The sequence below is a fragment of the Phaenicophaeus curvirostris genome, chromosome 3 (genome assembly GCF_032191515.1).
Source record: "Phaenicophaeus curvirostris isolate KB17595 chromosome 3, BPBGC_Pcur_1.0, whole genome shotgun sequence".
Lineage (NCBI taxonomy): Eukaryota > Metazoa > Chordata > Aves > Cuculiformes > Cuculidae > Phaenicophaeus > Phaenicophaeus curvirostris.
The window spans coordinates 2,368,627-2,394,743 of NC_091394.1; the positions used below are offsets into that span (position 1 = coordinate 2,368,627).

The 26,117-nt window shown below is 39.2% G+C and overlaps 1 protein-coding gene across 1 annotated transcript; it reads right to left on the minus strand.

The window, feature by feature from the left end:
* Positions 1 to 201: 201 nt before the first annotated feature.
* TMX3 (thioredoxin related transmembrane protein 3) lies at positions 202 to 23,976 on the minus strand. The gene is made up of 16 exons (XM_069853261.1): positions 23,899 to 23,976; positions 23,691 to 23,745; positions 19,050 to 19,089; positions 17,682 to 17,805; positions 16,648 to 16,693; positions 15,879 to 15,959; positions 14,881 to 14,980; positions 14,554 to 14,631; positions 13,460 to 13,526; positions 12,330 to 12,428; positions 10,265 to 10,322; positions 9,370 to 9,423; positions 9,002 to 9,058; positions 4,830 to 4,959; positions 2,819 to 2,887; positions 202 to 1,638 (listed from the first exon to the last, which is right to left on the minus strand). The coding sequence occupies exons 1-16, from the start codon at positions 23,945 to 23,947 to the stop codon at positions 1,372 to 1,374; spliced, it is 1,374 nt and encodes a 457-aa protein (XP_069709362.1). The 5' UTR covers positions 23,948 to 23,976; the 3' UTR covers positions 202 to 1,371.
* Positions 23,977 to 26,117: the final 2,141 nt, after the last annotated feature.

The following is a 26,117-nucleotide window of genomic DNA, read 5'->3' on the forward strand; positions in this document are numbered from 1 at the left end:
TTATGATATATATCATCATCAGGTTTACTCAAGCACAGACCTTGTCTATTTAAGCTTACCCATTTTAAAAAAAAATTCTTTAATTTAGTGCTATAGCATAGTAATTTCTTATGTGATCAAGCTGCCTTACAAGGAGAATATTACAATCTGTATTACACAGTAATATAGCCTTAAATACAAAACAAAACCCCAGCATGAATACTAAGAGGAAGAGCAATTAAAGTTTTGTTTCTGTGATACTCTCCGTAACATTGATGCCAAAGGCTGCTGTATAGCTTATACTTGGGGATTTTAACCCTGGACACAAATTAGCCCTTTTCAGTCACAGGGCTGTATTAAAAGTGATTTTTATGATTAATCAGGTCATAAAAAAGCATTATCCTAACCAATCCTACGAATGTTTAATATTATGCTTTAGTAACTCCCTCCTTCAGTGCACATAACAGTCTCAGACATAAGAATCGACACCAAATAATCCAAAGATATATAACAATCTGCATTAAACTCTGTAAACTAAATTTACACTGTTCAACTGTCAACAGAGTTATGCAAAATAATCAATAGCGTGCTTATATTTATGTCTTTATCAAGTTGTGCTGTGGATTCAGAAAACTTAAAGATCATTTGCTCTACAAGTTTGTATAAGCATTCATACAAAACAATTTAACAGGCAATCACATTCTAAATGGTTTCATGTAGTTTTCCAATATTTTTACCTGCTAAATTGCTAATAAAGCATACAACTGCCACATCCAATATCAAGTAAACATTCTTGACTGCCAATAGTTATATTATTACATGGTAAAATGTTGCTTTAATTCCTAGCAAATTTAACTTGAGAAATTCCTAACAATATTTAGAAAAATTTGTTGGGTTTTTTGTTTTTTCTAAAATATCACACAACACATAAAACACGTGACTTCTTGGAAAACTCAAAGCTGTCTTTAGCTATCAGGCTCTGAAAGACTTTACAGATCTTAAACTCCCTTAGTTTTTAGCATTCATATTACATGAATGAGTGTTTAGCTGGGCTTCATAGGTAGTAGTTGATCACATACACTAAGGTCAAGTAACACCTTTATCTCTCTGTTCTGGAAATGAACAAGTCAAAACTCGCCAAAAAAATAGTGTAGAATTGTACCCGCAAACTTCTTTAGTTTAAATTGCTCCTTGTTTATTTATTGAAGACAATGAAGAGAACATTCATATTTTTATTTTCTGTCAATTACTGAGAAAATTTGAATACATGCAAGTCAAAACTACCATAATGCAAACAAAAAGGTCCTCTTTCATGAAGATCATCACTAAATGACTTCCTGCAATAAATAAGTCTATTTGGAAATTCTAGAGATTTTCTTTTTTGCTAAAAAGTTAGTCTTTTTTCTTTTCCATTATGTCTTTCTGTGTAAGTTCTCCATCTGAAAGTTCTGTATATTTTCCGTTCTTTTCCTCCTCTTGTTCTTCCTCACTACCTTCATCTGTGAACTCCCGATCACCATCTTCCCTTTTAGCTCCCTCACGTTCATCTACCCCTCCATCTGTGTCAGCTGTGCAGATTCCATAACACATAATGCTGATGACCCCCAGGGGCAACCCAAAGACAAAGCATCCCAGAAGTGGTGAACTCTTGAACACAGACTGTTGAAACACAAATTTGAAGCAAAAAAGCACTTTCAGTGAATACACAAAATTTCCACATTACTTCTTTTATTACAGAATCACAGAATCATTTAGGTTGGAAAAGACCTTTAAGATCAAGTCCAAATGTAACGTGAACACTGCTAATAAAATACTTCGTGTATTCAGAACTGTCCAAAATGACAGAGTCAGGGGCTTGTTTGTCAGAGAGGAGGAGTCATCCTTATTTTAACAATTCATACTAAAGTCCATTAAAAAAGTCTTAGAACCTCAAATATTACAATGTTGCATTGGCATAGTTAATGTTAATATGCCAAATGTATATCCTATTCATTGTTTAAAGCTTAAGAAACAACTGTTCTATCAGTATTAAATAACACTTTGAAGCAACCAAATTCATATCTTACATGTGTCTCATTTTCAAAAATTAGTTTGAGTAATAAGGGGTCTGCAGAGACATTCTGTTATTAGACAGTCTTCCACTGGAAAACAGTTTAATGACACTGGAGGAAGGACTTTTGGTTTCTGAAACTGATGGCTAAATTTTGCACACTCACAGGTATCTGGAAGGCACTCATACATAAACATGCGTGTTCCAATTTAAATTCACAGCACAGGTTTTGTTTGCTTATGAGGGACAAGTGAAGAAATAGGTTTGCGTACAGCTTCCTAACAAAATTCTATTAAACATAATTATCCTACAAAACAGATGATTAAAGTCTTTGCTCTAAAACCATAGCAAATGTAGTATTTAATCCCCTCATGCTCTAAATAATTAGACTGAAACCATAACATTTTTAAGAATGTGAATGTGCCATCAATTTCAGTGAAAGAATGTCAAAAGGGTCAAGAAAATTCTACCTGTTAAAACACGTCAGATTAATACAGAAAAAGGAGTGAAAAATAAAGAAACTAACGTATACTGAGTCTGTGCCCATAGCAGGGGGCTAGAACTAGATGATCTTTAAGGTCCCTTCCAACCCAAACTATTCTAGGATTCTAGGATTAAAAACTTTAATCAATAAGTTCATTTGGCTTAAATCTAATGTATATCTACCTATGACATATACACAATATATAATATAAGCAAACACACATGAAAATATTTCTGAGCTCTCTAGAACTATTTGCTTCTTAATTGACAAGTGCATCATCTGGTTTAACTAAAAGTAACACTTACCACTACAGTAGACTTGGCATCATAGATTATTCTCTTGATCCGTTGCAGAAGTCCATCACCACCTTGTGCCTGAAATTTCAAATGGAACCATGTCAAAAATGCTGATACTTTTCACTTATGATTCCAAAAGTTCATTCTTCAGACCTCTTAAGTCCTTTTAGGAGGAAATGAAGAGTAATTATTCTTGCACCTCAGGATGCCCAGATACTCCAAGTTCCAAATCATGGGTAAACATTTCAATAGTCTACTGAACAATTCTCTCACAGTTGTTTTAAATAATCAGTGCAAACTAACAGTGGACCAGCACTCCGCTATATTACAATGGAGACACACTAACAGAAACTACCAACTGTCCTAATGGAACAATTACACAATTCCAGAGATCATCTTAACTTTCCTGCAGCTGTTTGATATCTCTTTATGGTTATAAAAGAAGCAGTTATAAAAATCTAAGAACTATGTAACAAGAAGATATGAAGGTGTAATAACGAAAACTTGTGTTGAGCAATGACAGACTATACATACATTACCACCTTATTTGGCAACCTTCAAAGTAACTACAAGAATCCAAATGCAATTTCTCTGTAGAACAGGAACAGTTTTAACCCGTCTTGAGCTGCCAGAAGGGGAAGAAACCCCACATTTTGCAAGTCAACTGATCAGCACTTGACCCTAACCAAAAGCCCTCAAATTACAACCCCCTCGAACAAACTCACAGAAGGCTACTCACAGGGCCTTACAAAAAACAAGACAGTCAAGGTGAATAATCTAACACTTCCCAAAGAAGGGAGGATGAGACTGTTATAATTCTCAGAAATTTCACTGTGTTTCAGAAAGTCTGTATCCTACTACTTGTTTACGAGCATACTCTAAAGACTGTCATTCTTCAACAGTTGCACAATTTCTTGGGCCTGAACACAGCCAAAGTAGTGCTGTTTCATGTCTATAGACAACATTTACCTTAAATGAAGCCACATCCTGTATCATCTGTCTTGTAGTGGCACTCTCAAAGAGATGTGCAAATCCTCCTATTTTATACTGCTATACCAATTTGCCAGATTAAATAAACCAAGTACCCCATACAATTGAAATGATCGGCAGTGTTACCCGTTGCCACCACTCAATGACCTAAAACGGCTAGTGTAGCATAAAGTGGGATTCAAGTAATACAGTGAATTGGAGCTTAAACCAACATAGGCATTTCCCAGGTGACAGCCAAATGATTTGTTAGCACTGGCCCCTTTCAATGAAAAGCCTTCTTGCCCTATAAGTGCAAATGAAATGATCGTTAAGGTCCTTTCCAACACAAACCATGCTACAATTCTACGACCGCATGAAAGCCCTGGCCCATTCTCTCTTTCCTCATTCACACAGCACAGCCTTCTGCACAGCTTAGAGGATACTGAGGGAATAACTAAACCTGAGTTTGTTTTGCCAACATTAAAAAATTGTCCCAAGCCATCAATTCCAGATGGATTTTTTTTTTTTTAATACCAAAAGACAGGTCATTTTCAGTTTTAGAGCAGATGGGTAAGCTTGTGCCTAATATGCAAAGCAAGTACAGCACTGTTTTTTTTTAATCTGAACCTATCATTCACTGAGCTATTGGATTTATTGATTTACGACTCAAAAGAAAGGGTAGAGACGAACTATGCTCCAATTATGCTCTTTATGCATAAAAAGAGAAATTTTAAACAACTGCATTTAAAACAAAACGGGAGAGGAATAAAGAGCTCTCCATTTAGCAGTGACACCAATAAAATGAATATCAAGAGAAACAAAAAGAAAAGCTTCCTTTCTACAAGAAGTTCTGCAGCCAGAACAGTGAGCAACAGCATACCTCAAGAATCCAGAATCACATATTCACTGACAGCACGCAAGACAGGAAGACAGACAGAACAGGAAGATAAAGAGCATGGCATAACAATAAGAGTAGCCAATTTTTTCCCTACTTTAGCATTTAAGGGAATAAACAGCGACCAACATATTCCATGTCAAAATGAAGACTTACTGCAGCTGTACCATCCAAGATGCTGTTAATGAACCGAACCATATCTTCTGTGTTCTCAATGTGCCTATCCGGCAAAAAATACTGCTGATTGGAGGTATTCAATACAACAATAGTAGGGATTGTCAAGTCACTGGAAACATAAAACAGATAGTTTAAACATTAAAAGAATTACCATGCAAAACACTGCAGTTCAACTAATTCCTATAGCATTTAAAAGGTTATCCATTTATCCTCACTTTGTGTGTGTTCCTTATAGCAGTTCCTTAAAGGCAAGAGGGAAGGGGGAAGAGAATCACAGAATGGTAAAAGCATGTTTCTCATTAATATTCTTTCCTTCACATCTGCATCAGCTACACTCTTGAAGCTTACTGCATTTCGCACATCCATAGTGACTGCACATCAAGTACCTTGTGACTTCCCAACTAGCAAGAGATCAGGAGAAAGCCATCCCCGTGGTCCGGAAAAAAAGCCGGCAGGGGAGAAAGCCAGCTTGGTTGAATAGAGAGATCTTGAGGGATATCAAGAAGAAAAGAAATGTTTATGGCCTCTGGAAGAAGGGACAGGCCTCTTGGGTGGACTACAGGAGGGAAGTGAGATTGTGTAGGGAAAAAATCAGAAGGGCTAAGGCTCAGCTAGAAATTGGATTGGCCAAGTCAGTGAAAGATAACAAAAAATCTTTCTACAAATATATAAATAATAAAAGGCGGACTAGGGAGACCATACAGTCCCTATTGGACACAGAAGGGACAACAGTAACAGGGGATGAGGAAAAGGCTGAGGTACTTAATGCCTTCTTTGCCTCAGTCTTTAGTCGTAAGGAGGGTCGTTCCGCCTGTGTACAAACCCAGGAGCTAGAGGAGCAAAATGAGGCTCCCATGATCCAAGAGGAGGTGGTCAGAGCCTTGCTAGCCCGACTGGACAGTCACAAGTCTATGGGGCCGGACGGGATTCACCCTAGGGTACTGAAGGAGCTGGCGGATGTGCTGGCCAAACCCCTTTCCATCATCTTCCAACAGTCCTGGAAGACTGGGGAAGTCCCACTGGACTGGAGGCTGGCTGATGTTGTGCCCATCTACAAAAAGGGCCGCAGGGAGGACCCAGGAAACTACAGGCCTGTCAGTCTGACCTCAGTGCCAGGGAAAGTCATGGAACAGGTGATCTTGAGTGCTATCATGAAGCACATGCAAGAGAACCGGGTGATCAGGCCCAGTCAACATGGGTTCACTAAAGGCAGGTCTTGCCAGACTAACCTGATCGCCTTCTATGACAAAGTGACCCGGCTACTGGATGAGGGAAAGGCTGTGGATGTGGTCTTCCTGGACTTCAGCAAAGCCTTTGACACAGTTTCTCACAGCGTTCTGCTTGAGAAACTGTCAGCCTCTGGGCTGGACAGGCGCACACTCTCCTGGGTGGAAAACTGGTTGGATGGCCGGGCCCAGAGAGTGGTGGTAAATGGTGTGAAATCCAGCTGGAGGCCAGTGACAAGTGGGGTTCCCCAGGGCTCAGTGCTGGGTCCAGCCCTGTTCAATGTCTTCATCAATGACCTGGATGAAGGCATCGAATGCACCCTTAGCAAGTTTGCGGATGACACTAAGCTGGGTGGAAGTGTCGATCTGCTGGAGGGTCGGGAGGCTCTGCAAAGGGATCTGAACAGGCTGGACCGCTGGGCAGAGTCCAATGGCATGAGGTTTAACAAGGCCAAATGCCGGGTCCTGCACTTGGGGCACAACAACCCTATGCAGTGCTACAGACTGGGAGAAGTCTGTCTAGAAAGCTGCCTGGAGGAGAGGGACCTGGGGGTGTTGGTTGACAGCCGACTGAATATGAGCCAGCAGTGTGCCCAGGTGGCCAAGAAGGCCAATGGCATCTTGGCTTGTATCAGAAACGGCGTGACCAGCAGGTCCAGGGAGGTTATCCTCCCTCTGTACTCGGCACTGGTGAGACCGCTCCTCGAATCCTGTGTTCAGTTCTGGGCCCCTCACCACAAGAAGGATGTTGAGGCTCTGGAGAGAGTCCAGAGAAGAGCAACAAAGCTGGTGAAAGGGCTGGAGAACAGGCCTTATGAGGAGCGGCTGAGAGAGCTGGGGTTGTTTAGCCTGGAGAAGAGGAGGCTGAGGGGTGACCTCATTGCTCTCTACAACTACCTGAAAGGACGTTGTAGAGAGGAGGGTGCTGGCCTCTTCTCCCAAGTGACAGGGGACAGGACAAGAGGGAATGGCCTCAAGCTCCGACAGGGGAGGTTTAGGCTAGACGTTAGGAAAAAATTCTTTACAGAAAGGGTCATTGGGCACTGGAACAGGCTGCCCAGGGAGGTGGTTGAGTCACCTTCCCTGGAGGTGTTTAAGGCACGGGTGGACGAGGTGCTGAGGGATATGGTTTAGTGTTTGGTAGGAACGGTTGGACTCGGTGATCCGGTGGGTCTCTTCCAACCTGGTTATTCTGTGATTCTGTGATCACACACAGTAGCATTGAATTTGAAATGTACTATTAGCAAAACACATTACGTGTTTTAGTGCATAAAGGCAATAGTATAATCCAAAAATCCAATCCCATACAGCCATCGTTCAACTGATAAGTTATAATGCCTACTATAACAGAGTTACAGCCAGGTTTATAAGTGTACTTCTGTCAGGGGCCACTACTACTACCCTCATGAATCATAGAGTATTTGGTCTTTTGTTGAAGAAACAGAATTTGTTCCTGTGTAACTGTAGCACATTAAAAATGTGTTCTGCAATAGACTTCTCACGGTTCATGAAGCTATTTCTATTTCCATTTGCTGCCTTCTAGTGACAACCTGAAGCATTACAATGTGGCTTTACCCTATAGAAGTAGCCACATGGAGAGCAGATACTTACATAGCCGCATTGTTTTGCTGCTTTTTTTTGCTGCTGGAAACGTATACACTCTGTCTAGAAACTAATTAAAAGCCTGTGAGTACTTTAACAGCAACTTCCCATTTACTGAACATCATAATCTGGAATACGCCCAATTTTAGGTTAAATAAAACAGTCAAACAAATCTTGCCGTGACTACCACATCATTACAGCTCTAAGGGCCAGCTCTGTCTTTTGTCCCTTCATTTTCTTCCTCCTAGAGACTTCACCTCCCTCTCCTATATCTTTGCACATCAGTTCCGGTACTCCGCAGAAAACACTGGAAGACATTTAAGGGGTTTGCTGGATCAGCAAAATAACTTCCCTACTTACCTATCCAAAAAAGAAAACACTTCTTGGCAGATAAACAGTCTGAAAAAGCTCAGCAGACAGTCAGACATAAGAGTCTGCACAGGAGAAGCAGGAATGAAGTGAGGAAAATCTCACTTTTGGCAGCTATAAAGTACAAGATCAATCACCACCTAACTTCAATTGAGAGACAGCTGTTTTTAAATTAATTGTATCAGGTGTTACTCTACAGGCATTCACAGAAATACAGACCTTGTGTCTCACATGAAGTTCCCAGAACATTTAGGGGCATGAACACATGGTCTGTTTATGCTCTGATGCTCAAGAAAATGGTTCAGAAAACTTAAAGGTGACAAATAATCCATGTTTTTCCATTTTATTCAAAAGGCCAGAGAGAACAAGTAGTCATCTGTAAACGTCACGCAACTTAACTCCCTAATTATGCATTTTTAGACAAGGAACATAAAAAGAGCAAATGTCAAGCATCTTGTTAAACTACTTGCGTATTTTGATATCTACCATGTACATATCAAGTGCAAACAGCATCTTTCAAGAATTCTGGTTTTTCTCTGAAGCACATTTCCATGCATCAGTCTTAAAATTGCCTAAGGAATGAAATGTGCCCCTCCAGAAAAGTCATAGATAGGCATAACTATTACATTTCCTGCTACAAAGTGATATACGTTTAGTCTAGTGCTTTGTAAATTTAACAAAGGAAAAAAACCCACAGTTCTAATACAGTAATTAATTTAACAAAGCAGACCTAAAAGGTAAACTTTGTCAGTCAGTATCATCAGTAAGCTAAACTTTTAACATTAAATTACGCAGTTTAATTCAACAAACAACTGACACTGTGTTATATGCTGAATTCTGAGGACAGAAATTTTGTTTTTTAACTCAGGAATTCTTCAGGAGATTGTTTTCAATTAAATATACTTAGCAACAAATATGAGAAAGAAAAGAATATTCGAACAAGAATTTACTTACTCCATTAGCAAACTATTAATGTAATCATTTCCATCCATATGGCCAAACTGGAAGTCTCTGCAAGAGAAGCAGTGGAAAGAAAAATGATGGAAAAGTAAACAGAGGAATAGTTTTCAGCAGAAGTTCTTCCTTAAATATTGTACCTATAACTAAATATGAGCGCGCACACTCAGCAATGTAATTCAAAAATAGACTATCCACAGGACAGTCAGCATCCCAACACACGCTCTAGTAAAGGAATGGTCTTATAAAACATCACTGTATGAGCATAAAAGCAGGCATCATAACATTTTTCATGTAGAAACAAAAAATGACTGCTGTCAAAGTTTAAGACAGTTCATTTAAGATGTAGTACCACAAGTGCTTACCTGTGAAAGTGATCTCGATAATCTCTAGCCACTTCCTGAATAATAGATTTTAGTCTGGGGAGAAAAAAGAAGTTACATTAGATAATCCAGAAAATATTCTATCAAAATACAAACAAACACTGAGATTTCTCCAGCAAGCATCAATGAGGGTTCCCTACTCCATTAACAAAAACCACCTCACTCATCTTGCTTCATTTTTAAGTGTTGAAAAGCTATCTGCCACATCATCTCAACACAAAAAAAAACCCAACACAGTAAGACTGCTTCACTCCATCTACTGCCTTCTCAACATGCAGCACTGTGACTCTGAAGAAAATCCAAAGAGGTCTGGGAAAATAGCGTAGACAGTACTTGAACAATATTTTCTTAATCTAATTATTTATGCAATCAGAAAGGAACAGTGGAGGGTCTCGTTGCTCTCGGTCTCTTCAGCAAACTGCAACTCAACTGAAAATGTCCATTCTTAATTTAAGCTCCACAGACAATTAATATATAAGCATCACTAAACTAATTTTTAATGCAACCGAGCTGATGAACAGTCACTTACTAAGTTTATCTCAAAGTCACCTGAACTCAAGTACTCTCATCTATGTTTATAAGGTGACACAACAGCTTTAAAAAGCTATACAATCACTATTTGGTCATCTGACCTCATTAAAAAATGGTAGAAGAGTGATACAGGAATTTCCATCACCTCACTGAACTCACATATGCTTCAACAAAGCCATAAATTAGGTAAATTCAGTAGGCTGAAGTCATAAATTAAAGAATATCCACAGGTTAAAACCATTAATTTAACCCAGCCTTTCTAACTATTTAAGAAACTTCTGAATTTCTTTATGTCATATCAGAAAGCACATTTCTCCCATGGTGTCACCAATGCTCATTTCTGTACCTGGTATGTTCCACTGAAGAGTTTTTATCATCAATGACTGCAATAGCCACAAGTTTTCCTAAAATAAGGAATAAAATACTTGAAACCATTTTAAAAAAAAATACATACATTTTCAAATGGAAAACATTCCAACCTAGAAGATCAGAAACTCTCCAGGGACAGGAATTAGTTTTAAGTATAAACTAACCTTGATGCCTAATAGCCTCTTTTATCTGATCAAACTCTATTTTCTTAAAGCTATTGAAAATAAAGATGTGGCTTAATGCTGCAGCACTAGTGTTCTACAAACACCCTATTCATAAAAACAAGTTAAAAGGAGAAAAAGCACAGATTAAATTAATTCCCTACTCAAGCTGCATGTTAGCATATACCTAAAAGTGAGGCTAAGAAAAACATTATTATAGAATAAGCTTGTAATTGCCATTATAAGAGACTCAATAACTATTGCACAGATTCAGTACTGGGTATTTTTCACACTATTAAAAATATGGAGTATTAACCTTGCAGGGAAAAAAACAACATGGAAAATTTAATGATAGAGCCTAGAAATCATTACAGCAGAAAAACAAACTTAGTTCACAGACCTCTACCAGCGGAGCTTTAAAGACCAAACACTAGAATACACTGATCTTTTCAGGATTGACTTCATAGTTTCTCTTGATTAAAAAATAAAAATAAAAAAAAAATGAAGCCTCCCAAGGTGAACCAGATCAAAACATGTTTAGAAAGCTGGTCCAAGGTTTCCCAGATCAAGCACTTCCTGTTAGGAAAACAGATCTGTTAAGAAAGTAATCAGGACTTGGATTAACTAAAGCCTCTAGAGTGCACAGAAACAGTTTAATACTCTCAAGACACTATGATTCACTCAAAATTGACTCACCAAGCCAAGTGCTCAATTCATACCTATCACCATCCTACAGGAAGCATTCTCCTCAAAAAAAAGAAACTCGCTATTCTTCAAGTAATATTGCAGTCTTGAGGCTAAGAACAATGACTCATTCCCAGGCTTTCTTGTGAAATAGTAATAGCTTTTCCCCTCCTAATTCTTCCACAGGTCACTCCTCAGTTTTCCCCATTTCTTTCCACACCCTAAGACACTACTCTTGTGAATGCACTAGGACACAAGTTCTTTTTAGAGTGGAAAAGATGTAGATAAATTACAGGTACTGTGTATTTCTACATAAAGCTCTTAAAAATGAAAGATGGCTTCTCTATTGTATTAATGAAATTGTTATTTATTTTTTGTAATATGAGGAATTACAAAATGTAACAGGAAGAAATATACTACATGTAACCAATTTGCAAGGGTAGTTCTGCAAATTACCTTGTGAAACTAATATTAAAAACTAATATTTAAAACCTAGATGCTTCATAATCTTTAAAACTTGAAAGAACTCAATGTTACATCGAATATAAAGTTCTTTCTTTCAAAATGGAACATAGATTATAAGGTATCCTGGCCCAGAAACATCAACACTTAAAGCATTTCTTCTGATACTTCAGAGAACGTATACTTCGAGCAGTATGACTGATATGCCCATTTAGGCAGTCAGTTGGCTGCAAAGTTTTCAGCTGGTCCGCAAATTATTTTACTGGAGAAAAGCTGAAGTATTCCAAAACAGCTCCCTTTTGGTACATGCTCTCCTCTCTTCCATGCTATATCTACTTTAAAGATACCTTAATCCAGTTTATAGAAGACATGCCTAAACACAACCATATTTAATACTTCTAAATCCAGTCATAACGTTTCTTTTAAATGTTCTTAAAATGCAATATACGCAAAACACCTAAGCTGCTCTTAAATTAAAAGTCGTACTAATTTTTTGTACTACATAATTAGACACACTGATTTTTATGTTGTGAGGAAAGGACTAGTGTAGGCTTTGGATGAAGCCTCTAGTCAACAGAGAAGGTCTCACCAACATCAAAAGAAAATTGGCACTCTCAACACTGACTGAGATTAATTTATTTCTTAGGCTTAAAAATCACATTTTTTGTGCTTTTTATTTTTTCTTATTGTTAAGAACAAGAGATGCCAAAGAGTTCAGTCGTAGCAGCATCTCACCTGTATCTCCAAGTTCATACAGCGTAAAGCCATCTACGTTAAGATAACCTTGAAATCTTTCTCTGTTTATCCAGGATGACAAATCACCATCTTCATACTCTAAAAAGAAACAAACAACAAAAGAATGCTGAAAGTTAAACAAACAACACACTTATACATAAGGATATACACTCTGTACATAAATGGCAGGTGTACTGCTGTCAGTGGCATTATTACTAGTCCCAGGCCACTCTACAATCTACATGCTAAACAAGCCACAGCAGTTTTTCCAGCCTAAAATTGCAAATCAACTGCTCCAGTGATGACCGCCCACATTTCCTTAACCTCTTTTTAAGAGGGATACGTTCAGGAAGAGAGAAACAGACAGAAGGTACATTCTGTCAGTTATGTAGGGAGAGGCTATGCTGCCTCATCCTTCCCTACTACCATTATCCAAGTGATACAAATATTTAAGTGACATATACCCTAAGCTGTCAGTTAAGACCATCCAAATTTTAATACAAGGAATAAAGGCAGAATCAGTTTCTTCTTCCTTGTCAGCTTTTGAAGGAAGACTTGCTGTACTAAGAAAACATACAGTATTGCCAAAGCACAAAAAGCTCAAACTGGACACTTTTACCCAACCTCTGAGCTGAGTACACATCTGAAAAAAATCAAGTTAGTTCTCTCTCAAGAGAGAGAGAGCTCACTGTCAGGAAGAGCACCTAGAGAGAATCTGATTAACTGTTTGGAACTGTAAATTCATCTTATGAGTGACTCCTCCCCAGCAAGAGTCTTCTTCTGTTTTGCATATGATGAATCTACACAGTAAGTGAAGGCTGATGGGATAACTTAAATGCATTAACACTAGCAAATCAGTAATTAGAAGCTATATCTTACTGATGGCACAAAGCAAACATCATCACTTCTACTTCACTATTGCTAAAACCAGTTCCTCCTCAAATGCACTTTGTTCCACAAGAACTAAGTAATTTTTTTCTCTTCTTCTTCATGAAGGAGCTATTGTTTATCATAGAACTAGGGAATTTCCCCAGCACCTCAAGACAACTTCCAAAAAAATCTTAACTGTCCCACTTTCTCCGTATATATTTTAAATATGTTGCCTTAAGGTAAATTCCACTTTTACTTACCATCATAGACAAAGTAAGTTCCATCTTTAAAGACCACAACAGCAGGCAATTCAGGCAACGTCACATACTGAAAGAGAGGTGGTTTTCAATGAATCCAGGGAAGAATTAAGCATCGCTATTTCAGATTAAATGACATCTGTGGGAAATTACATTTGGTGGAAAAACCAACTTGCTGCTTCAATCACTGTGATGGCACAATCCCAGATTTCCAGCTTTTTACGCTCTTTCCACAGCATGTGTGAACAGTACTTTTCTTGCTCACATGGGGCAGAAGTGCAAATTCAAAGCAATATTCAAATTGAGGTGGTTTTTTTGATAAAAAGCTTGTGAAATTTAACAATACACTATTTATTATGAGATCAGTCCTACTTATTATGTTGTAAAATTCAAGCACCTAGAAAAACTAAGTTATGCTAGTTCTCACTCTACTAATCCCAAACTGATTTCAAAGTCATGTGTTATCAGGCTTGAGGTTATCAGACTTGGGTACCACCTGAGATAACAATAAATGAAAAAGCCTTTTCATTTTGCTTCAACGTGTAATCAACTATGGTTAGACTACCAACAGGAGTTGGTCTTAGTCACCCTTGTGACTAAGTTATTTGTCATTACAGAATTCTCCAAAGAGCCACATGAGATCTCTGCAACCAGTAGATAGGATCAGTTGATCCCTGGGCAGCCTAATATTTTGATCAGCTCTATTGCACAAGGTGGAAATAACTTACCTTTTCTCTTCTCCAATTATTAGGGTACCAGTGGCACTCCAAGACACAGATCCCTGAACCAGTTATAAATTAAAGCCTTCTTGACCAGGTCATACATCCACACTACATTCTGGATACCTTCTGTTTAATTTTATTAACATGACTGAACAAGTAATTTGGTCAATGCAAAGAAATGGCTAACTGAAAATTAGTTTGTATTCTTTAACCATATAGATTAAAAAATTAACTGTTTCAGTGTAATTAGTTTGAATTTCATTAAAGCCAAATATACAGGAAAAAGTAATTTCTGTACAATCAAAAGAGCAAAACTGCATGTATGAGTAGAACTATACCATTTCTGAGAAAACAGTAGGAACTAAAACAGCTTACCTCAGGCAGCACATCTTCTGAGGCAGAAAAAAAGTATGTATAAACTATTAGTTCTGAAGCAACTTCAATGTACTTTTCCTGCAAAAATACAAACAATGGTTTTTGATTTCTGAACTTTTAGTATACTTCAAATGAAGTTTGATGACATATCTTCAAATAGTAATTAGAATACCATTCTGACACAAGACTGTAAAAGCACTTCAATAAACAAAAAAGATACTAATTTATTGCAATCATACACTTCAATCATTGAACTTTACAGCAGACATCTTAAACTATATCTGCGAATAGCCAAAAGAAGTAACTTTATTTAATCAAGCTTCAAACCTTTAAAGTGGATTCACCACCAACATACACAAAAAGTACACGATGCCTCTTTTGCACATGCTCGAACATATGCTGGCTAGGAAGCGGTCTGATAAGAGGTCTGGGAGGAGAAAAAAAGAGAAAGAAAAATCTCAGTTTCTGCAGGCTGCAAAACTCAAATAATAAATAAATAAAAGTCCCCAAGAAAAAGCCACAAAGGTTTTCAGGTGGGTTTTTTTTGTTGTTTGGTTTTTTTGGTTTTGAGGGTTTTGTTTTGTTTTTTTTTTTTTAAACTAAATTCACCAATGCAAGTTAATTTCATTTTTCAATTTGTTTCAGCAAAATACACTAATAATTCCCCCCAATAAACCTGTTATGTTCCTCAAACAGCACACTGAAATTTGAAATTACTATCTTAAAAACAAATGTTGCTATGATATAAATATGCATGCCATTTACTGGCCACAGGATGACGGATGGGTTGGGTTGGAATGAAGTTTGAAGACTGTCTACTAGTCCAACCCTCCTGCCATGGAAGAAAGAAAAAAACAACCGGAATACTTATAAACAATTCTGTAAAAGCAATTTCCTTATGTTGCCAATGGCCATAACTTTTCAGTTGCATATATTCAGATGCATTTATCAAAGTGACATGTTTCACACAACTTTTGAGTATTAAACGGATTCTGCCTTAGTAACGATGTCAATCTATCAGCCAACATTTGGGCAAGTATTCTTGTTTCTGGCTTCCAAAAGCTTCAATTGTTCACCATTTCTACTACCTTGAAAGCTCCTAGTTCTTGCACTGTAAAGAAGGGATTATAACTAGCCAGTCTCTACAGACTTTCTCCACACCACTTACCATCAGCTTTACATGTGAACGTACATATAGTACCCACAGCTTTTAACTTCATGCCAACGTCTTGTTCTTTATTTAACTAGATTTAATTTTGGCCCACCTAAAAATCCTACAGAACTTATAAGTCACCAGAACCAGTCTCACAGAAGAATATACTTACCCTGCTACTCTATTAGCAAATTCAATTATATCATCTTTAGTTCTAGGTCCTCTATAGTTGTATGCCAAGTCACCTTTTAAGCTAGATAAGCACAGGGGGTGAGAAAGAACAGAATTTAAATCAATTAAACTTATCTGCATATGTAAAATTACTCAAGCTTCACGTGTTTATCACAGCAAGTGAGATAAGCATGATAACTTTTCAAATAGCTAGACTTAAGTAGTCAGCAAAAAAAAGAAAAAATCAATAATGCAATACAACACAATTATAGAGTAAAAACTTACTTATACAATATCTGACGCACTGACATTTAAAAATAGTTAACTTTCTTATAATTATTTTTTTCCTAGTGCACAGAAATCACTTTGTAAACACACAGGTCACTTGGAACACTTGCTTCTGATCACATTCAAACCCCAAACATTTAGAGTTTTTAAGACCTGGGGATTAGTCTTTCTAAAAGACAAACATAGAAATTTCTTCAACGCTTTTTATAATTGAAAAGTATCAAATAGCACCAGTCAGTTTACTGTACTCTGCTGACAGGACACTTGCATTACAGCAACACCCAACCAAGTTTTACTGATTCTGACAGGCTTTCCTTGAATCCACATACGTTTAGAAAGCTATAAAGATAATGTCAAAATGAAAAGGTGGAATATTTGCTTGTTTTGTTTTGCACTTGTGACTTCTCTGTTGTTTCTTTGTTTAAATTTCTAAGCAGAGAGCACTATTTTTGAACCAAATTCAATGGGAAGCTTTAACTTACAGCTTAATTGTTGGATAGCCTCGCACTCCAAATTCAGATGCAGTACCTGAAAGAAATGGTGTTAATGCCAAAGTGAACCGAGACTTTTTTGCTCTCCTACATTTAGGGCACAAAGGTATTCCTGCAGTTTTCAGTAACTTTTAAATATGCAAACCTGAATTTTAGAACAAAAAGTATCAATTCCGTTCTAGGTATCAATACAAAAATTTAGTATCAGGATGACAGATGCAATTATTTCAGAGTACAAGTATGTAACCTACATGATTTAGAATTTGATACGTGACTGGAATGTTAGAGATCAACAGTTTAACACATTATACAAAATCATTATATACATTAACAGTTATATCACATGGAGATCTCACTTGGGCTCCACTACTCCCTATGTCTTCCCTCTTAAATATCCTCCTGGTTTAAAACAGATTTAAGTGAAATGAAAATTTAAAAAAAGCACACTAAAACTAAGAAAACAGCATTAAGCATGCAACAATCCTCTCCGGTCTACCCAACAACTTCTCCGAATACTTAAGGTTTTGGGTTTTCTCCGAGGTCACTAGATATGAAAGGCATCATCAAAAAATGGAGCTGTAAGAATAGCTGAAATCAATTGTTCAAGAAGACATTTACAGAGAAACCTATGGAAAAACTGGATCAAGACTGATGCAATGATTTCAGCAGACTTCTGGTGTAACATCTTAAGGACTGATTACCCAAAAAAAGTAACAGGCAGAGCACAAACACTTGTCCAACAGTAATACGGAAAAAGCAAAATCGGATGCTGTCAAGAGAAGTACCACAAAGATATTTCTATAATGGTACTCTTAGAAGCAGATCAAAAGCATATCTTTGAAATGCTTTCACCTTCCCTTGGTCAGAAAGAATTCCATACACAAGCATATCAAAAGCATATCTTTGCAAAGCTTTTACCTATCATTTGCTATCACACAGAACAGAAGAATGACTAATGAAAAAAATTAAGAACAGTTTCAAAACAGAGGCTGTCATGAAATTACTCCTAACCAAACCATACTTACTAGAAAAGGAAGTTGCATCCATCTTCCCAACTTTCACTGGAGAGCCCATGTTTTTCATTTCCATACCCACTTCATTCCACACAGGCTCCAGTTTCTTGCAGTGGCCACACCAAGGTGCATAAAACTGAGAAATAAATAAATTTTATTTTAAAAAAAAACCCAAGCAAACAAACAAAAAGAGAAGTCAGTGAAGAGAAATAATTAACAGAGTTGATTCTATTAATCCAAGGCTCATTTTCCAGTCACAGTGCTCTTAAGTCTTAATAAGACTGAAAGTTGATTAGAAAACTGAGCTTTTCTGATTCGGTGCTACTTCTAATGTGACCATGCAAGTTTGGAAAAAAATACATTCAACTGCTATACTATTATACAATTTCTTATTTAAAATAGACTGTGTGGTAACATTTAAATAAACTATTTTTTAATATTTTCCTTTGTTTTTTTAAAGTTAGAAGATCATGTAATTAATCTATCCATGCATATTAATTTCTCTGTTCACAGAGGAACATTATATATCGCCCTTCTTTTCAAGGAATATCTACATATACGTCCCAAACCTGCCCTCTGGGTTTCAGTTCTTCAGCAACTACTCTCACACAACCACACTGTAAAACTAAACCTGTTTCCTCAGGGCCAAGCAGCGCTGAGAGACTTCACTTCATCTTTCTACCCATGTCTTGCTTCAACACCGCAGTGAAATTAATAGGGAAGATACCAATGGTTTGGTTTGATAAGATTGGGTTACAACTTGCTAAAGATGAATTTTGGTTTCCTATACATTATGGATCAATTCAGAATCAGCATATGTAGTTTTCCCACTCGAAAATCACAGATTTATAAGATTTGGGAATACTGTTCATATTTGGGTGAGCTGAAAATAATTTTATCTTATTCCAAAAAAAGTGCAATCTTTTTAATAATTCCTTGCCTCTGAAATAAGGAGCACTGAATCTTTCCAAATACTTTAGAAAGCAAAAGCAGCCTCTCATGTAGTTAATGTTGTAGTCCTAAATATCTAGAACACAAATTAGCAGGTATAATTAAAGATCAAAACTGTAAAAATTCTGAACAGAGTTTATCACCTCCTGACTGCAAGTGTTAGGTAATTTGCCTTCCTCTTTTAAGGACAGCATAATACAGTATAAGGCCTGTCTGCATCCAGTACTTAGCCTTATTCCTGGTTCATTCTGAACAATACAGATAGACTGCTTATCCACCCTGTCAGAATAATTACTGTCACGCAGTTTTTCTGCACCACGTACAATCGATTTTCCAAATGATGAAACAGCCTTACTACAGAGTGTAGCATTGTACAGTCTCTGTTTTGACTTCCTCTAGCAGGTATTCCCATTTTTCTCATATACTCACATCTATAAGCCAAATATCATCTTTGCGGTTTTCTTTAAACCTAGGAGGACAAAAAATGAAATCAATATATATAGTATTTGGGGGGAGAAAAAAAAAGTAAAGTGCATGCGTGAAAAAGTCTACAACTAAGTTGTATAAACCCATATATACCAGAATTCTGTTTTGTTTCTTTCTTTTGGGGAAGCAGAGAGGGAGGAAATAGTTACCTTTCATTATTAAGATTGCCCCTGTACACAATACTACATACACAGTTGTACCATTTTGGTTTCTGTAACCATTTGCCAAGAGAGAAAAAAAAAAACAACAACCAAAACCCAGAAAAATAGTAAGAAATCAGAAAACACACCAAAACATTCTGGTTAGGGCATGTCTTTTAAGGCGAAAAGTATTTTTCAAGCTTCTAGTTATTTAGAATACTGGTGTTGACTTAAGAAAATAGTGGATTTTTGTAGATCAACTAATACTCTCTCAGAGCACTGGTTTATGCTGTTAGTCTACAAACAATAAAGGTAAGATTAACTAAATTATCTGCATAGCAATTTTAGCTCAACCTCCTTCAACATTCTACTATAGCTGTGTCAGTTTATGTTTTCATCAGGGGTGCACAGAAGAAACAAACTAATTGGAGTAAAAATGTTCAAGTTACTGAGAAAAAGAGATACACAGGTACTATTGAATAAACTCAATGCTACAAAATCTCTCAATAAATGTTAAAACCTCTATAATAGAAATAGAACATCATAAATGAAAGTTCCTTGGTATCTCTTGAAGCATTGCTTACACATTTCACTAAACTGCTGTCATTACTACAAGGTCACAGAAGTTATCACATTACTTAACTGTTTCTACCTTGAGAACTAAATAACCCAGAATTTTACTGTAAGGTTTATTTTTGCAAAAATTGGATTTTGCAAAAATTGTATTTCGTAAAAATGACTACAACTGCAAGTAGTGTCAGATGCTATAAAATACATTATACAACATCCTTACTGTCGCACTCTTACTGTGAAAGAAGACAAGTGCATATATAATTACCCAATAAGTGTGTTTTACACTCTAAGTTAAGATCTAATTAATAGATGTTATAGCCCAACTCATCAATTCCCAATATGCAGCATGCCTATAAATGGCTCATTGGCAGCATGCAGAATCAGAGAACAGTTATAATATTTTATTTAGAGTTGAACAGATTTCTAATTGCCTCCAATAGTCTTAAAGAAATACTAATGCTGAAGCTTGCCTGCTGCTTCCAAAGAAATAAATCAGAAATCATTACTCTAATTAGACTGCTGAATGTTTGAAACTTAGAATTGCAGCATTTCACTGGTAAATTCAAGCCTTTTTTGTTTTCTTGGCAGCCTATCAAGGTTGCAATACTTGTAAAGCAGGAAAGGTATTTGCAGCAACTAACATAAAACCGTTACAGGAGAGCAGCATTCGTAAGTCACAAAATTGCTTAGTCAACCACCTCACTAAAAGTTCGCTTCACTACCTTAAGTGCTACAGAGTTAATGAAAGAACTAATTAGAGTCTAGCATCTCTGAAGAAATCTAATGAAGCTCCAGCTAACTTCCAATTACAAAATCATATATAATTGGTTATGATGCAAGAGGCAGAAAGCACCTACTGAATCATCAGATCCTAGGCCGTGCTTCAATTTATAATATCACGCTTGGTTTGCCAAAGAATTTACAGTGAAATGTTCTCCTCCACCTGCCACAGTACAACTGTTCTGGGAGACTGCAAGAAGCATTAAAGCATCAGAAAAAGTAGACTGAAATCTTATAAAACCCGTAGACAGCAAGGAAAAGAGGAAAAGAACGGAATTGTCTAGAAGCAGAATATTACAACAGAATTTAATACCTTCGGTATTTTTTATAATATTTTAGGCCATAGTTTTTCTGAAAGTAAATTTCAAGTTGTACTGTTCATTTATAAACACCTATTTAATTAAAAGATTAGCTTCCACAGAAACTAAAACCTGAAATGCGTCAAAAAAAAAAAAATCAACTATCTAAACTCATTCAAGTTTTGGTAATAGTAAAACTGTCAGCTGACACAAGCACAATCATACTCGTGGAAAGACAACATAGGTGTCGTGTGTCCTTGAAGCAAAATTATTTTTCCCCAATTATACACACAATTTCCCAACATTTAGCACCACATGATCAAAAATGTTCCCTCGGCCTCCATTTAATCTATGCACCCCACTTAATCACTAATGATTAAACGAGATCCACATGAAGCAAAACTGAAGACTAAGGCCACAATCCCAAGGTCTTTAAACCAACCCAACTGGTGCTTTTGTTCCTCTCCATCTCTCTCCTCACACTCCTTGCACCATTTCTGATGCTTCTGATCCTGAGCAGAGACACCAAAGCATCCTCACAGACAGAAAAACATCTCCTTTTTTAGGTAGGTTATTTATCTGCTCCACGACCACACTGGAACAACTCTGCAAATATAGCAGGATGAGTGCTGACTGATCCGAGGCACCCATCAGTTACATCAGCATAAGCTGACAGAAACCATAGCACTTTGTATCTCTTTCACAGCCCAGCTGGGTCATGCTGGGTAACCTGCACCTCTGTTAACTCATCTCTGCTACTTGTTTTCCTATATCCTGTAAGGCTGTGATCTGTCCTAAACTGCTCGTTTAATTCTTAGTCCCAATTGCAAATATAGGCATCTGTTCAGCTTTCTAGTTGAAAAATCCAAGTGTTTTAAAATAGGATTTTCTTTTATCAGCTATTTATAAAAAGTTTATGACTACAGAATTATGTTTCTTCACTCCAAAACAGCAATTACATTTAAATTTACACCTGTGGAAACACAATATGGGAAAGTGATGCAGGAGCACAGATACACACCATTTTATTCACTTAACCTCTTCAGTCTTCAAAAAGACAAAGCACATTTCAAAAACAAGCTTTGAAAATCAAGTCCAAGAAATTCTTGGTCTTCAGATACTTTTCAACACCTTAAACAGCAGTCAGAGATGCTGTGATGTATCTCTCTTCAGTACCCCTTCCCGCCTCCATAATTCCACTGTACTTCATTTGATCCTGCGATTAACCGTTCCAGCTGAATAAGCAATACAGTAAAAAAACTGAATATTTTCTGACCATTCAGCTCTATGATGCAGTTTATCACCGACTGATCTCTCATGAAAACACCACCTTTGATAGGCTTAGATTTATCATAAAGTAGCCATCTAACGCTATCTTCTCCTCCCCTGGAAGCTATGATTTTCTATGCCTTCGGTTTCGACTCTAATAATCGTGCTGCTTTGTAGTGCTTTAGATTAACCTGCTGATATGACCAAAAAACTTAATTTCTTTTTTGGAAAGTTGGTTTTAACTGGGAACAGCAAGTATGTAACCAACAAACTACCAAAGCAAAGCAGTATGTGAACAATGACAACAGAACAGTTAGGGTTGGAAGGTACCTTAAAGATCATCCAGATCCAACCCCTCTGGCATGAGCAGGGACACCTCCCACTGGATCAGGCTGCCCAAGGCCCATCCAATCTGGCCTTGAACACCTCCAGGAATGGGGCAGCCAGAACTTCTCTGGGCAACCTGTTCCAGTGTCTCACCACTCTCGTAATGAAGAAATTCCTCCTTACATTAAGCCTAAATCTGCCCCCTCCAGTTTATATCTATTCCCTCTCATCCTATCACCACAAGCCTTTATAAACAGTCCCTCTCCAGCTTTCTGGTTAGGCCCCTTTCAGGTACTAGAATCAAGTTAAAGGCAGGACTACCTTTCAACATTCCAACACCTTCACAGTTTCAGGGCTAAACCTGTTGTAAAAGCACATTTTTAAGCTGGAATATTATTGGCACTTCAAGCAGCCATGAACTAGTCCTACAGGCTTTCTCTCCTCCATTTCTGGCCATGCATGAATGCACTTCTCTTGTTTTCCCAACTCCTTAAGGTAGCTACGCAGCAAGCTCAAATGAAGACTCAGGTTAAATGCAAACAGCTTTTATTTGAAGCAAGCATCAATACACCAGTATATTTACTCCATCAAAAAGGAAAGGTTAAGTAAGCCCAAGAACACTTCTAGTAACAGGTGATGACAGGTTTAAAAAAAAACTTGCTGAATCAAAGCATTCTTCAGCTTCATTAGGCAAATCATAGAATAGTTTGAGTTGGAAGGGACCTTAAAGATCATCCAGTTCCAACTCCCCTTCCATGGGCAGGGATATCCCAGTACATCAGATTAACCAAGGCCCCATCCAACCTGGCCTTGAACACCTCCAGGGACGGGGCAGCCACAGCTTCCCTAGTCTACCTGTTCCAGTGCCTCAACACTCTCACTGTGAAGAAATTCTTCCTCGTGTCTAGTCAATCTACCCATCTCCAGTTTTCACCATTGCCTCTAGTCCTATCACTACAAGCCTTCGTAAACAGCCCCTCCACAGCTTTCTTGCAGGCCCCTTCAGGTACGGGAAGGTTGCTATAAGGTTGCACCAACTTCATACGGGCCGCAATCTCTCTGTCTCTCTATCCCACTAAGACCAACAGTCGTACTGTAGCTTCCTGACAACCACACTCCGCTCAAAGCTGCCAGCCCGGGGCCACCCTTCCCCCGCGACGCTTCCAAGTAACAAGGCGAGATACCCCAGCACTTACGACTCATCCAGATCCTCCACAAAACCCGCACCTGCCGCCACCACCTGTGCGACCACTGCGAGGGAAGGAAAAGCGAACCGTGAGCCACCTCCGCACCCAGCCGGGGGCTCTCACCCCCGCCTCCGCCGCTCGTCCCGCAGCCCCAGCCCTCCCCCCGCCCCCAAAGCGCGCTGCCTCCCCGCTCCCCCCGGCAGCCCGGAGCTCCTACCCGCCGCCCAGAGCGCCCAGCGCCGCCGCCGCCCGCCCGCCGCCGCCATGTTGACAGGAGCCTCCGCGCGGCCGGAAGCGGAAGTAGAAGCGGCGCCGGGAGGGGCGGGGCCTCCCGCCCTGCGCAGGCGCCGAGGAGGCGGCGGCGCCTCTGGCTGCGGGAGCCCCGCGCCGGGGAGGGGGCTGAGGCGGCTCCCCTGGATCAGGCCGCCTAGGGCTACCCCCAACCTGGCCTTGAACCCCTCCTGGGATGGGGCAGCCACAGCTTCCCTGGGCAACCTGGGCCAGGGCCGCCCCACTATCATCGTGCCGGCGGAGCGCGGGCCCACGGGGACCGTTATGGACCCTGGTGGCGCTCCCAGGGCCTCCACCTTACGGGAGCCTTGCTGTCTCCTACAAGGCTGTCTGTCACCTCTAGCGAACGCTGCCGTCACCTACTGGGACCCTGCTGGCGCCCCCAGGGCCTGCTGGTTTCCCCTCACCACAAGAAGGATGGTGAGGCTCTGGAGCGAGTCCAGAGAAGAGCAACAAAGCTGCTGAGGGGGTTGGAGAACAAGAGGAGCAGCTGAGAGAGCTGGAGTTGTTTAGCCTGGAGAAGAGGAGGCTGAGGGGAGACCTCATTGCTCTCTCCAACTACCTGAAAGGAGGTTGTGGAGAGGAGGGAGCTGGGCTCTTCTCCCAAGTGACAGGGGACAGGATGAGAGGGAATGGCCTCAAGCTCCGCCAGGGGAGGTTTAGGCTGGACATTAGAAAAAAAAATTTCATGGAAAGGGTGATTGGTCCCTGGCAGAGGCTGCCCAGGGAGGGGGTTGAGTCACCTTCCCTGGAGGGGTTTAAGGGACAGGTAGATGAAGCGCTGAGGGGCATGGTTTAGTGTTGTTAGGAATGGTTGGACTCGATGATCTGCTGGGTCTTTTCCAACCTGGTGATTCTATGGTTGTGAAGAAATTCTTCCTTATGTCCAGCTTAAGTCTGCCCCTCTCCAGTTTATGCCTACTGCCTCTTGTCCTCTTACCACAAGCCTTTGTGAACAGTCCCTTCCCAGCTTTCTTGTAGCTCCTTCAGGTATTGGAACGTCACTATAAGGTCTCCTTGGGGTTGACATTGTCATCGTCCCAGTGGTTCCCGTATTTGGGGCCATCCGGGCTCTCACATTAAGTAAGACCAGTGCTCTCATTTCTTGGAAAGTGAGTTTCAGCAGAAAAACATGTTCTGCCTACATAGAATCATGGAATGGTTAGAGTTGGAAGGGACCGTAAAGATTATCCAGTTCCAGCCCCCATGTGCCGTGGGCACTTCTCACCAGACCAGGCTGCCCAAGGCCCCATCCAGGCTGGCCTTGAACACATCCAGGTGTGGGATATCCACAACTTCCCTGGGCAACCTGTGCCAGCGCCTCACCACTCTCATCGTGAACAAATTTCTCCTGATGTCCAGTCTAAATCTGCCCCTCTCCAGTTTATAGCTATTATTGCGTGTTGCCATCTGTGTTCTATGGGTAGAGCTCATCCCCTGTTACTAACTAATACTGCAGCATCAGCAACCGCCTTTCACAGGCTTGCACTCTGCTGCTTAGTGTGTGTATTGTTCTCTTTAGCTTTCCTCATTCTTTCAAACCTGTTACAGTCATCCCTGTTTTCAACTAGCTTGTATTTCCGTACGGATCTGCGGGTCTTGGGGGGGCATGTAATGTAGCTGACAAACCTCTTTCAGTTAAAGCAGGTCTGGGACTGTTCATCCTGAGGAAGAGAAGGCTCAATACATACAAGTATCTGAAGTAAGGGTGCAAAGAGGACAGAGACAGGTTTTTCCAGTGGTGCGCAGCAACAAGACCAGAGACAACAGGCACATGCTGAAACACAGGAAATTCTCTCTGAACCTTGGGAAACACTTTTACTGTGAGGTTGATGGAGCACTACCTGCCAGTCTCCCACTTTCAAGATATTGAAAAACTGCCTGGACCAAGTCCTGAACAACCAGCTCTAAGTGACCATGCTAGAGCAGGGGGTTTGGACCAGATGACCTCCAGAGGTCCTTTCCAACCTCAACCATTTTGTGATTCCATAATTGATTCCTTTCAATTTTGACTCCATCGGTGTAAGTTCTTGCATATGCCTTTCTGACCTATATTGAAGTTACTTTTTGCAGCTGTACATGCAAATGTTTGAGGTCTTTGTTGGAGAAGGATAGATTCTTCCAGTGAAAATTTAATTCCTCTGA